This window comes from Neoarius graeffei, chromosome 19 (genome assembly GCF_027579695.1).
Source record: "Neoarius graeffei isolate fNeoGra1 chromosome 19, fNeoGra1.pri, whole genome shotgun sequence".
Lineage (NCBI taxonomy): Eukaryota > Metazoa > Chordata > Actinopteri > Siluriformes > Ariidae > Neoarius > Neoarius graeffei.
The window spans coordinates 23637078-23650219 of NC_083587.1; the positions used below are offsets into that span (position 1 = coordinate 23637078).

Genomic DNA, 13142 nt, shown 5'->3' on the forward strand with positions numbered 1-13142 from the left:
ACTTGTCCAGGGTGTACCCCGCCTTTCACCCGTAGTCAGCTGGGATAGGCTCCAGCTTGCCTGCGACCCTGTACAGGATAAAGCGGCTAGAGATAATGAGATGAGATGAGATGAGATGAGATACACACACACACACACACACACACATATACGTATGTATGTGTAATAAATAGGTCACTGGGGTGAGCAGGTGCGTCCTGAGGGGAACCTTTTTTAAAGCCCCAGACTAGCAGTAAATCTCAGCAGAGGATTTCATTCAGCTGGGAGTTTTAATCCCAAGCTGAGCGCTAAACACACACCATCTTCTGCGGCTGAGCCTCAGAGCACTCTATGGATTACGAGTGATTGTGAAATACTTTACTGTAGCTCGGTGATGAGCTCATAGCTTGCATTCCATATCAAATACATCTGAGTACAAGAGTTTGCATCCCCCATGTTTCCTGGGTGATGCAAAGAGAAATGGATCTTTGTTTTACAATTTATAATACATAATAAATCCCTGAGATTTATCTTTCTCCATATCTATTTTGTGATATTAGGGAATTCATTTGACTTTTTTTTTTTTTAATTATTATTACCATCCAAGAATACACTGTGGTTGTATTTTTGTTATTTATGATCATGAAGGAATGTTAAAGTGCACTAAAGTTCTTAGTTTAAAAAAAAAAAAAAAGCTATTTTGTCCTGAGGGGATACAAACTTCTGCACTTGATTTGCTGTAATGCATGGTTTTGTAATAATGTGTGATCAGCGATTATGATGATGGTCAAAAAAGATTATGCAAGCTCCTTGTGGAAGAACATTTTGTATTGTTGGTTGTGTAGAGTCCTTTCATAACATAACATTCAGAAGGAACTGAAGGCAACGTAAAAAAAAAAAAAAAAAACGCATAATGTGGTTAAACAGAAAAGTATGGCCAAACTGGAATGACACCAGGAGTGGACTGACAAACTGGTTAGTATCGTAGTATCTCAGTACTACAGAGAGTTATGACTGTTAGAGCTGTTATAGCCCAAAGAAAATAAATAAAAATAAAAAAATAAAAATGCAAACTAGCCTACTGTCTTTAGCTAGCCATCTACAATAGAATGGACGGAACAAAAATCACCACATCTGGTCGCTTCTGATGAGTGTATTTTTATCACCTTATTTGGGCGATTACCTCCGTAGATATCGTTCTATCATTTCTGCATTTTATTCATCACTTTGCTGAAAGCATTCAAACAAATCTAACAAAACAAATATCTCATTCGTGAGACCTCGAACCAGATTAAAACAGCAACAACAACTACACAGCTCCGTGACGATACAACTAGACACAAACAGTATCGGCTGACAATCATCAATCAATCATCGATGATTCACTTACTTCCCACCGGATTAGAGAACAAATAAATGTCAGACCTGTTCTACAAGAAAAATATTAAAACAGCATAATTCCTTGGCTTTTAATCAAACTTGGATGTCTTTCGTGGATAAAATGAAGGTCATAACAACAACAAATGTTTCCTAACTCTTTTTAAAAAAGTCGTCACATTCTGGTCACCTTGCGGCCACTTCGTATTACTCATCAAATCTGAGCTGGCTGTTTAGGGTAAAAAGGATTAAATGTGAAATATTTAGAAGCAATACTGATCCATGATGAGGTAAAGAAGGTGTGGTGTACCTTAAAGGAGCTGTGGACCAGGGTCTCGTCGAGGTCGATCACCACACAGTTCTTGCCGTAGTCCGTGATGCTGATTTCAGGTAGGAGGTATTTGGCTGGAGACTGAGGAGGGGAAACGGAGCATACAGGACCCAGAGGACAGCGTAATGAAAAGGACAAGAAGACAGAAGAGGAGAAAGAAAAAAAAACAAATGTGATTTGTGGGCAAGAAGGAATCAGAGTTAGTGTCATTACTGTAGGAGATCTGAGTGCAGTTCAAATTGAAGGCTGTCTGCCGTACAAACCATGACAGCTTTATAGCTTTAATTTCAGGCCCAGGTCGCTCGTGACATTGGCCTGCTGTTACCTGCTGTGATTTTTTTCCTGTGGCTCGTGTTAAAAAAAGGAGGAGCTCCTGAGGCTCTCGGGTACGGGCTAATCAAGAGGATTATGATAATAGCGTTCCCCCAATGTTTGCCTCCTTTGCCAAGTCATGGTGATTAAGCACAATCTGGATGTATAATTAAGAAGGATAGTGGACATGGGAGTGTGTGTGTGTGTGTGTGTGTGTGTGTGTGTGTGTGTGTGTGTGTGTGAGAGAGACATGACACCTAGCACTAATGTGAGGATGTCCTCTGGTATGAAAAGCACACAGATGGCTTCACCTGAGGGGGTGAACACACACACACACACACACACACACACACACGTTCTCTCAGTCTAATAGCAGGGATGGAAAGTAACGAACTACGTGTACTCTCCTTACAGAACTTTACTACGTGGTTCTCTGCACAGGTAGATTTTTGAGTATAATTCAAAAATCATACACGAGTTGTTTTTGTTGTCGTTTTTTAATAAAATACTCAACCACACTTCACTACATTTTTTTTAAATCAACAATCCAGAGATTAAAAAAAAAAGTATAAGACAATGGGCCTCATTTCATCATTGATATACAGTAAGTTGTTTGCGTAAGACTAACTGAACTAAAAAAAAATTTCCACCACAACGTTTTGCAAATGTTTCGGAACGGCTGGTTTTCTTCCTACTCACGTGTGCCTTTTTAATCACCAGTAAACTGCATTCCTTACACAGCTCATTTGCATTTAGTGACACCTGCAAAACTCCATAAAAGGTAAAGTGCACAAATTGCTCATTTCGTGATCCAAGCTATCAGGGTCAAGTCTGTAAAACCGAAGTGGATGTTATTTTGACCAGCCCTCTGGTTATGCAGCGCCGTTTCTTTTGCCATAACTGAATGATCAGTTTAATTCATCTTAATTTATAGGTTTGTGTTGCTTGCTTCCTTTCTTTTTTTATTAATTTTATTTTACAGCATTAACATAAAGCACGATTTTCACAAAAAAATGTACTTTATGGTGTTTTTAGTCCTGGACCATGAACTAGTATGAGGATGTGTTTCTGATAGAGACTCCAAAGCTCTTCTATAAGTTGAAGGACTTTTCACTAAATATTGTCAATGTAATTTAAAAAAAAAAAAAAAAAAGAAAGAAATTTAAACTCAATGGGATATTCCATATGTAAGAGTGCAGTAATTCATGCAAATTATGTAATCTGAAGCTGCTCAGTGTGAAGTTTATATTAGTGAGTCTTATTATGCATAAATTCACACTCTCAGGAGCACGAGTAGGATACGAACGATTTTCCGAACTTACAGGATTTTCACGAACACAAAATGCCTCGTGTAAACACTTGTACGAATTATTTACGTATAAATATGTTTGTGCCAAGTTTGATAAATGATAAATTATTTAAGTTGTTCAGTTTCAGGTCCCAATCAAAATACAGCAGAAATACAGTCCTGCGGAACGTCGACACCAAGTCAAGCTCCAAATGGTTAGTAGTAGCGACGTCCGAGACAGGAGAGACAGGTAAGCATCCCTCACCCAATTTATCTTTAGTATTAAAAAGGTAAAGTTTTGTGCAAGTCTCAGCGTTATACGGCTCGACATACAAACTAGTAAAACACGTGCAGGTGAGCGATTAGCAGATCTCATCTCATCTCATTATCTCTAGCCGCTTTATCCTGTTCTACAGGGTCGCGGGCAAGCTGGAGCCTATCCCAGCTGACTACGGGCGAAAGGCGGGGTACACCCTGGACAAGTCACCAGGTCATCACAGGGCTGACACATAGACACAGACAACCATTCACACTCACATTCACACCTACGGTCAATTTAGAGTCACCAGTTAACCTAACCTGCATGTCTTTGGACTGTGGGGGAAACCGGAGCACCCGGAGGAAACCCACGCGGACACGGGGAGAACATGCAAACTCCGCACAGAAAGGCCCTCGCCGGCCACGGGGCTCGAACCCGGACCTTCTTGCTGTGAGGCGACAGCGCTAACCACTACACCACCGTGCCGCCCCGATTAGCAGATATACATCACAAATATTTTCAGATTTGCTGGATCAACAGGTAGATGTGTTGTTTTTTTTTTTTTAAAGCCATTAGTTAAGGAATTTCTTGAGTAGCTTTTCACCATTTGATTTTTTAACATTTTCAGGATTAGTTCTATTCATTAAATTCATTACTACTAGCAGCATTTTTACTCCAACAGTGAGCCCAATGTACACTACCGTTCAAAAGTTTGGGGTCACCCAGACAATTTTGTGTTTTCCATGAAAAGTCACACTTTTATTTCCCACCATAAGTTGTAAAATGAATAGAAAATATAGTCAAGACATTTTTCTGGCCATTTTGAGCATTTAATCGACCCCACAAATGTGATGCTCCAGAAACTCAATCTGCTCAAAGGAAGGTCAGTTTTATAGCTTCTCTAAAGAGCTCAACTGTTTTCAGCTGTGCTAACATGATTGTACAAGGGTTTTCTAATCATCCATTAGCCTTCTGAGGCAATGAGCAAACACATTGTACCATTAGAACACTGGAGTGAGAGTTGCTGGAAATGGGCCTCTATACACCTATGGAGATATTGCACCAAAAACCACACATTTGCAGCTAGAATAGTCATTTAGCACATTAGCAATGTATAGAGTGCATTTCTGATTAGTTTAAAGTGATCTTCATTGAAAAGAACAGTGCTTTTCTTTCAAAAATAAGGACATTTCAAAGTGACCCCAAACTTTTGAACGGTAGTGTATACAGTTATGATTGCATTATTGTGTACATTGTATAGAGACGTTGCAGCCCTTTATGCAGTATGTGGGTATTATGGGAGATGCCTGACGTGTGGCTCTGCGTGTCTCTATTTGTATACAGAAGTACATCATGGTGTGTAAGAAGCAAAGGCAATGAAGGACGAACTGCGTGCTGTGTGATGTATCGGTGCCAGCGATGCTGACCATGGGGGGTCCTTATTCACCACATTCAGTAATTAGCATACCAGTTTTAGCTTAGGACATGTGAAAGCCTGATAGCTACACCAAATGTATTTATATCAAATGCTGTCAACACTCCTGGATCAATCAGGAATCCCAATCAATTCACTCTTATCCTGCGTCTACGAAGTTCTCCGAGTGAACACCATTGTTTCTATGACTTTTTAAATCCTCTAAGATTGAAAAACCTTGTGATTAGGTTACAACCGGTTTCATCTTCACATATCCGTAAATCTAACATTTAGCATCGAACGCACCTGAGCCTTCTTATCCCTGTAACTAAACTCCGCGTGACCTTGGCATTTACTGCAGCACCAGTAAACAGACGTGCATTAAAGCGTTCGCCTAAACGATGTTAATATGACGTTTATCCGGTCGTGTTTTCCCTTGCACATTCCGTACAGAATACAGATGGAGGATTGCATAAATAGCAGGCAATTGTCCTTATTTGATAGCAAACTGCTACATCATTATTTTGTCAAGCATCATTAGCTATAACTACAAAATATGACAAACATCTGTTTGGCATTTATCTCTTGTTAGTACATAAGCGCTTAGTTTCTTTTTCCTTGGGCAAGAGAGTGATTTGAGGAAATCTGCTGTCCAAATTCCTTTTCATTTCTGCATTACAAAAAGCAGAGATCATGCAAATCAAACCAATAACATGGCTTCAACAGGATGGCAGACGAAAAACAAATGAAGAGTAAAACAAAGCTGAGCTGCTGCTTAGACTCGAGATGTGAGAATAGAGTATGAGATACGTAATTAATGTATACCCAAAGAAAAGCCCCAAAACACTGTGCTGCTTATATGATTGGTCAGAGAAATGAAATTCTCAAGATTTAGTATTCCGCTCTTCTCATCTTTTATAATAACTGATTATTATTTCTACGACATTTATAGCCTGGAAACAGAGCTTCTTTAAATTTTCGATGCGCCAGAAGGGTTCCTCATTCACCAGAGACGCTTTCAGGACATCCCCCCACCCCTCCCCCATGGTGACGAATTTTAAAATGAATTACAAGCTAAAATTATAAACTAACAGTGCGTTTTAAGGTTAAATCATAGAATAAGACAGAGTGATCTCTTTTTTTGAGACAAGGGGAAGAAGAAAAGGTCACTCGTGTCACTTGTAGTTTGCCTCTTGCCATTGCTTGTTTTTTAGTTCCGAGGAGAAACAGCAGTAGGTTCTAAAGCGAACCCAAGTTAAAATAATGCATGCGTTACAGGTGATTTTTGAAAATCAGGTGAATCTGGATTCACCTCGGTGATTCTAGATTGACCTAGGTGAATTAGGAGTTAGGGTTGGGTAATCTAGTGGAATCACAGGCGATTGCTCTAAGACAACGAGGGAGGCTCAGCCTCCTCTAAAAATGACGAACATCGTGTAGGATGAATTGCGCTAGGCTTATGTTATAGCCGACCTTATAACATTGCTATTTCAGATCCAGAATCATAGAAATATATGTGCTCAACCCAACTACAGTGCGAAATCATTCCGTTATAACTTTCCCCAGTTCGCCTAATGTGTGCGTGAGTTTTTCCCCCTCGTGACAGCGCGATGCAGCCCAGCCTCAGTGGACTTCAATGGCATTTGGGAGCTATGCGCTTTTCAATCTCAAAATGCAAAACGATTATTGGACAAATACTGCGAAAACGCCCGCCCACGGAGTCTCACGGACTCCCAGCCTCAGTGGACTTCAATGGCATTTGGGAGCTATGCGCTTTTCAATCTCAAAATGCAAGACGGTTATTGGACAAATACTGCGAAAATGCCCGCCTACGGACTCCGAGCCTCACAGTGGGAGGGACATGGCAGTTTCCGTGAGGAGACTGGTGATTGGTGAAAGCGGCCGGATATTTTCTTTGATTGACAGCTCGTTTCAAATATAGACAGGCAGCGGTGAATCTCAGTTCAGTCCCATGCGGATTCGCAAGTGCTGTGGTGTATTGTAAGAGATCAGCTTACATTTCGATTTCATTCATTACATACGGTTTCTACCAGCTTTTTTAGTTTGTATATATTTTCATTGTAAATAAAGTGTAAATATAGTGTTGTCAAGTTTGCTATCTTAGTTCCAGAAATTTCGTTTATTTGAGTGACTGAACTTGAACTTGAGGGGGCTAGTCAGCTAGCAAGAAAGCTGCGCACGGATGCCAAGCACTGCTGATTTAATTTTGGCGAAGCCATTTGCCAGTCTTCCTTTCAAGGAAAAAAATTAAAATTAAAGAGCAGGGTAGACCAACGCCTCAAATTGACTTGGTGAAAAAGGTAGGGAATAATACTCGTTCCTTTCAGCTCTCCTGGTACGAGAAAGTGAATTGGCTAACAGCAAGTGACCCACATCAACAATAGTAAATAGGCTACTTTAGTAATATGTCATGGATGGACCAAAAATATAGAATCTATTTAAAATGTTTATGCTGAGTATATTATATTGGAATATACATTTTTTCTGGATATGAATTAAACACAGCTACAATTTGGAAAACATTTTTAAACAAAAACACAGCCGAGAACATTTCACACTACAGACCTGGATTAAAAGTGAAGGGTTATCAAAATTGTCAATAAAACATTTCTCAGTCAAAATAAGTAAAATATAGGGAAAGTGTCATTGAATGAAATGTGTGGCACCCAGCTCTATGTTTGGCTCCCCAAGGTCAGTGCTTGTGCCTATTCCAGAACACTCTGCTGTTACTGCTGAGGTTCCTGACAAAGAGCTGCTTTCAATAATGATCAATTTTTAAACAAACATGCCACAATTTTAAAATATAAAATGTTAAAATATACCCCTCCCCCCCAACACCACCATCATGTATATTGGACAGTAGGCTAATGGGCCAAAAGAACCTGTTATTTCACAGTTTGTGACCCTGCCAACAATCAGCCAGATCAGAGGCAAGAGTATGGGCAAAATTGATGTGTTTTCTTTTAAAATCTGGAAATATCGTAACCGACCAGCCTCCCCTGTTTGAAAGACTACCAGCCGCCACTGAGTGGAATGTTTAATTTCTTTGCTGTAACTGAATTGTCTGTGGTGTAGTGTTGGACTTCAAAGCAGAAGGTCCTGAGTTCGATTCCCATCAAAGACAGTAAAAGTGGAGGGGGAAAAAAAAGCAAATAAAAAAAAATGCAGGTATATAAATGTAATTCTGGGTAGAGCGGTATTAGAGGATGTAAGATATAAAGTGGCTGGAATGAGTGAGAAATGAGGAAAAGTGAATAGAGATAGAGAGTGGTTGTTGAAGTGTTTTAATTCTTTTATGAACCCCCTAAAAATCCAAGGCCCTTTTTTTTAAATGAGTCCCCCCCCCCCCAAAAAAAAAAAAATCCCTTTTAAGAATGTCGTTCTAATTCACCCAGATAAATCTAGAATCACCTGATCTTAAAAAAAAAAAAAACACACACACACCTGCCACACATGCATTAGTCTGCAAGCTGGCTGTCCCGATTTACACTGCAGGCTAGACTTTGTACTTGGCTGAATAGGAGATTCGCAGTGATCTCTGCCATGTACGGTATATGATTCCTAGCTATATTCTTCTTTGTAATCCCTCTAGATACATTTAATAAGAAGTTTTACTGTATATGACAGGATAAGATGAAAGCACATGCTTCGAACAAACAATTAATGGCAATTTGGAACAAATAGAAACTAAAGTTGTGAAAGAAAGGTCGGACTGCACCACACCCAGCACAGGAATAGGAGTCAGAGGAATCGTCAAGCCAGTCGTTTGGATTTGTCACTTTACCACCTTATATGTCTCATCTCATCTCATTATCTGTAGCCGCTTTATCCTGTTCTACAGGGTCGCAGGCAAGCTGGAGCCTATCCCAGCTGACTACGGGCGAAAGGCGGGGTACACCCTGGACAAGTCGCCAGGTCATCACAGGGCTGACACAGAGACGCAGACAACCATTCACACTCACATTCACACCTACGGTCAATTTAGAGTCACCAGTTAACCTAACCTGCATGTCTTTGGACTGTGGGGGAAACCGGAGCACCCGGAGGAAACCCACGCGGACACAGGGAGAACATGCAAACTCCGCACAGAAAGGCCCTCGCCAGCCACGGGGCTTGAACCCGGACCTTCTTGCTGTGAGGCAACAGCGCTAACCACTACACCACCGTGCCGCCCCACCTTATATGTAATTTATGCAAAATTTAGAATGACAGGTCACTTAGTCACTTGCTAGTGCACACCTTAAATTGCCATGGTATATCCGGCTAAAGGTGCTGGGTAGATGTTTGGGTATGCTAAATGAAAAATAAATATCTGATAAGAACATAAAAATCTTCTACTAGGAAGAACACTAACGGGCTCCCAAGTGGTGCAACAGAAAAGCATTTGCCAATATGTGCATTTGGCAAACTCTCTCTCTCTCCTGTCAATCACAGTAACACCTGCCATTCATGGGCGTCTGTGAGCTCATGTATGTGGAAGAGGGCAGAGAGCGCTTTCCAATGAGTGTCTTACGCTGCATCGTGCAGCAGTTTGAAAAGATGGAAAGAAGCAAGTGTTAACCTTCAGACTTCTTGGTTGGTAGCTGCCATATGACAATATTAAAACATTTAAACAAAAGCTATTTGGGAAACTGGATTTTTAACCATTAAGTGATTATCTATAGATGGGAAATATCGATTTATTGATTTGATACCAGGCAGCACAGTGGTGTAGTCGTTAGCACTGTCGCTTCACAGCAAGAAGGTTCTGGGTTCGAGCCCAGTGGCCGGCGAGGGCCTTCTGTGCGGAGTTTGCATGTTCTCCCCGTGTCCGCGTGGGTTTCCTCCGGGTGCTCCGGTTTCCCCCACAGTCCAAAGACATGCAGGTTAGGTTAACTGGTGGCTCTAAATTGAGCGTAGGTGTGAATGTGAGTATGAATGGTTGTCTGTGTCTATGTGTCAGCCCTGTGATGACCTGGTGACTTGTCCAGGGTGTACCCCGCCTCTCGCCCGTAGTCAGCTGGGATAGGCTCCAGCTTGCCTGAGACCCTGTACAGGATAAAGCGGCTACAGATAATGGATGGATGGATTTGATACCAATTTAAGCAAGACTCTATCGACTCATTTCTCTGCTGCACGGCTCAAGATGTAATCCCGTTTATATAATAAGGTTGCGAGATTCATTTCAATTTCATTTCACCAGCAATAAAATAGAAAACAACTTCATTTTATGTTCCAGCAGCTTGAAAAAAAAATGCACTGACCATGCAATAGAACAGACATGGAGAATTTCCAAGAACTACATTTTCTAGTAAAGCAGCTCAGCCACTGCAAGCGATTTGGCTCCCATCAACATGCACACCAACTTTTCCTCCTGTTACAGGGCACCGTTACTTTTGTCAATGGAATGATTTGTCTTATCTGCCTAAATTTATAGATTTGCTCTGGATTGCCTTCTTTTAAGGTCATTAATATGAAGCTTCATTAAAAAAAAAAAATCATTAAGTTCCTATGTGCAACTGAAATAACTGAGTGATTTAACGTTTACATTAATGAGATTCTTGATATGTAATTCCTTGTACACAGACTCACTCAAACACGTTTAGCTCTTTACCCCTTAAAGCAGTTGCTACAGCCACCCTTGTATATGTATATACTGTTCACCCTGAGAACATATTTACAAGAAAAAAAGTCTAAAGACAAGGTTTTGACAAGGCATCATATGTTGTCATTATGGGATATACACGGGGTTGTCATATGTCGTCATTAAGGGGTAAAGAGTTAAGAAGTTATTAGACTTTCACGAATACCCCGTTTCTCATGCAAATACTCCTGTGAACATTTTACGAATCAAATTTGATGAATGAGGCGCGTTGTGTGTTCAGGTCTCAAACGAATTGTCTTGAAAGGTGTCAATAATTCTGGAGTTAGGAGCATGATGTCACTAGAAACTAGGGTTTCTCATGTCATAATAACTAATTAAAAATGCAGAGAATGGGTTCGGAATAGATTGGCATGTGATGAAGAAATGATTAAAAAAGGTGTAGGACAGACACAAAAAGCAAAGCTTCACATCAGACGCAGGCACAAGGAGGCAGGCATAGTGAGTAAGATATCCATACACTGGGGATAGGGATAACCTGGACCTGATCACACTGAGAAACAAAAAAAGAGAGAGAGAGAGAGAGAGAGAGAGAGAGAGAGAGAAAACATCAACATAAACACTTGGAGAATGTAAGCATTAAGCTGCTTATACTGTAGCTACAGCTAGGCCATGAACAGGCGCCCTGTACTGGAGTGTAAACTGATTCCCTCTGTTTCAAGGTTCACCAAGTTCGCATGAATTTATGCGCTCCTTTTAAAGAGAAGGTGGTCTGAAACAAGGTTAGCTCAGAGCGTGTGCACTTGTAAATTGGTGGGACATTCCGCTGCAGAACGCGAGGCTTTTGGGAGTAAACACCACTCGGTAACGTGATCTCACTCGCGCCCATTTATAGCCGTGTGTACCTGCCTTGGCAGCATACGTGCATGTTTGTGGAGGACTTGGTAGCGTACCCTGCGTGTGTGTGTGTGTGTGTGTGTGTGTGTGTGTAGTGGGACAGAAGAGAAGAGGGAAGGATACACACACACACACACACACACACAAAAAAAAAAAAAGTAAGGGGGCACTGAGCAATCCATCATCTGAGACACAAGGGCCATTTTATGGGGACTAGAGAAGTGGAAGAGTGTGTGTGTGTGTGTGTGTGTGTGTGTGTGTGTGTGTGTGTGTGTAAGGGTGCGTGTGTGGGCGGATATTGAAGAATGTGTGTGTGGGGAAGCATGCCCATCATTTCTGAAGCTGGATGGTAAACATCAGGGTGAGTTCACTGGGTTCGGAACAGCTGGAACACTTTGCGGTGAGGATGGAGAGGCTGAGCGCACGGAGTGTACACAAGCGAGGGGTGAGGCGAGACGACAAACAAATCTTTAGCTGAGACGGTGGTAATAAAACCCTTTTTTTCCCTTTTTTTTTTAAAATAGATCCGATGGTCTGGTGGTCAATTAAACACTTTTTTTTTTAATAGATCCAATGCATGCATTAAGCACAAACACACATACGTAAGTGTTTACCTTAGGAGAGCCGCTGTTCTCCGCGGCAGGTGGAGGCAGTGAACACGTCTTGTTGTTCTGAAGTGGCGGGTCCACATTGTAGTTGCGGAAGCAGCAGAAGAAAGGGCTGAAGATGCTCCTGCTCCTGTGTTTCTTTAAGCTGCTGTTCGATTGCGAGACTGCAACGAAGAAAAACAATCACTGCAACATCTGTACATTCACCTTCTCTGCCCTGTAGCTCAGAACACTGTTGCCTCACATCTATCTTGCTTACTCGAAGGAGGTCGGAGCAAAGAGAGGGGGAGAAAAAAAAAAAACTGGAAAAGTTGTCTGTTAGTCAGAGCGGCTGCCACAGAGGGCAAACAGGACCTCCTGTATTAACATATACACAACACGTTTCCATGGCATCCATGTTACCTTTGCCCCATTCACTCGTATGCGTTCGGTCTGAGCTCCGGCTCATACATGCATGTCATTATTCAACAGTAATGTGTTCGGAGAAAAAAGTAGTTACGCAACTCGCGGAGAAGCAAAAAATAAATAAATAAATAAATAAAATGACTACTCCCCAAACCCTCCTCTAAAATGGACACTGTGCAGATACAGCTGATACATAGCAAAAAAAAAAAAATTAATATATACATTTTTTCTGCAATGTAATTTTTTTAAACAGTACATTACATTACTAAAACATTTGCCAGAGTGACAGTTATGTCAAACTGTAGTGTATGTCATAAATTTGGATTTTTGCCCATGTACTGTCTGTGTTTTGAATTCCGCAGGCTAGATTTGCTTTTAAAACACAATACAAAATGACTGATCTTCAAAAATCAGAGATTTGAATACAAATCTCAAATTCAAATATCATAAATATAGATCTTACGTAAATTCAGCCAAAACCAGCATTCCCAGAGTAAAGGCTTTCTGAGCAGCAGACCTCTGAATTTAGCCAATCGCAGTAATCTGTCATGATCAGAGACGTGAGGTGATGTGAACACGCATGGAGTAGAGTTAAGTGCAGGATTTAAAACAAAAACAAACAAACAAAAAAACCCCGTTGTACTGAAATTCCGATTAAGAAGCTAACATT

General features: G+C 40.9%; 2 protein-coding genes across 9 annotated transcripts in view; one reads left to right on the forward strand and one right to left on the reverse strand.

The window, feature by feature from the left end:
• Positions 1–13142, reverse strand: part of ctdspla (CTD (carboxy-terminal domain, RNA polymerase II, polypeptide A) small phosphatase-like a) — a 69832-nt gene that overhangs the window by 13402 nt on the left and 43288 nt on the right. Inside the window, exons 1-4 of one of the 3 annotated variants that reach the window (XM_060899897.1) lie at positions 12470–12536; positions 12074–12231; positions 11083–11115; positions 1667–1768 (exon numbers count right to left, since the gene is read on the reverse strand). In XM_060899897.1, coding sequence (XP_060755880.1) covers positions 1667–1768; positions 11083–11115; positions 12074–12231; positions 12470–12515 — 339 coding nt within the window. In that variant the 5' untranslated portion in view covers positions 12516–12536. Of the gene's footprint in view, positions 1–1666; positions 1769–11082; positions 11116–12073; positions 12232–12469; positions 12537–13142 lie in introns of those variants that run through there. The other 2 variants (XM_060899896.1, XM_060899898.1) reach the window with 2 other exon arrangements.
• Positions 11729–13142, forward strand: part of LOC132867137 (sperm-associated antigen 6-like) — a 77403-nt gene continuing 75989 nt past the window's right edge. For 4 of the 6 annotated variants that reach the window (XM_060899892.1, XM_060899895.1, XM_060899889.1 and 1 more), the window contains exon 1: positions 11729–11904. Coding sequence is in view for 2 of the 6 variants with exons in the window: in XM_060899889.1 (XP_060755872.1) it covers positions 11806–11904 (99 nt within the window). In the remaining 4 variants the exon portion in view is untranslated. Of the gene's footprint in view, positions 11945–13142 lie in introns of all 6 variants that reach the window. The other 2 variants (XM_060899893.1, XM_060899891.1) reach the window with 1 other exon arrangement.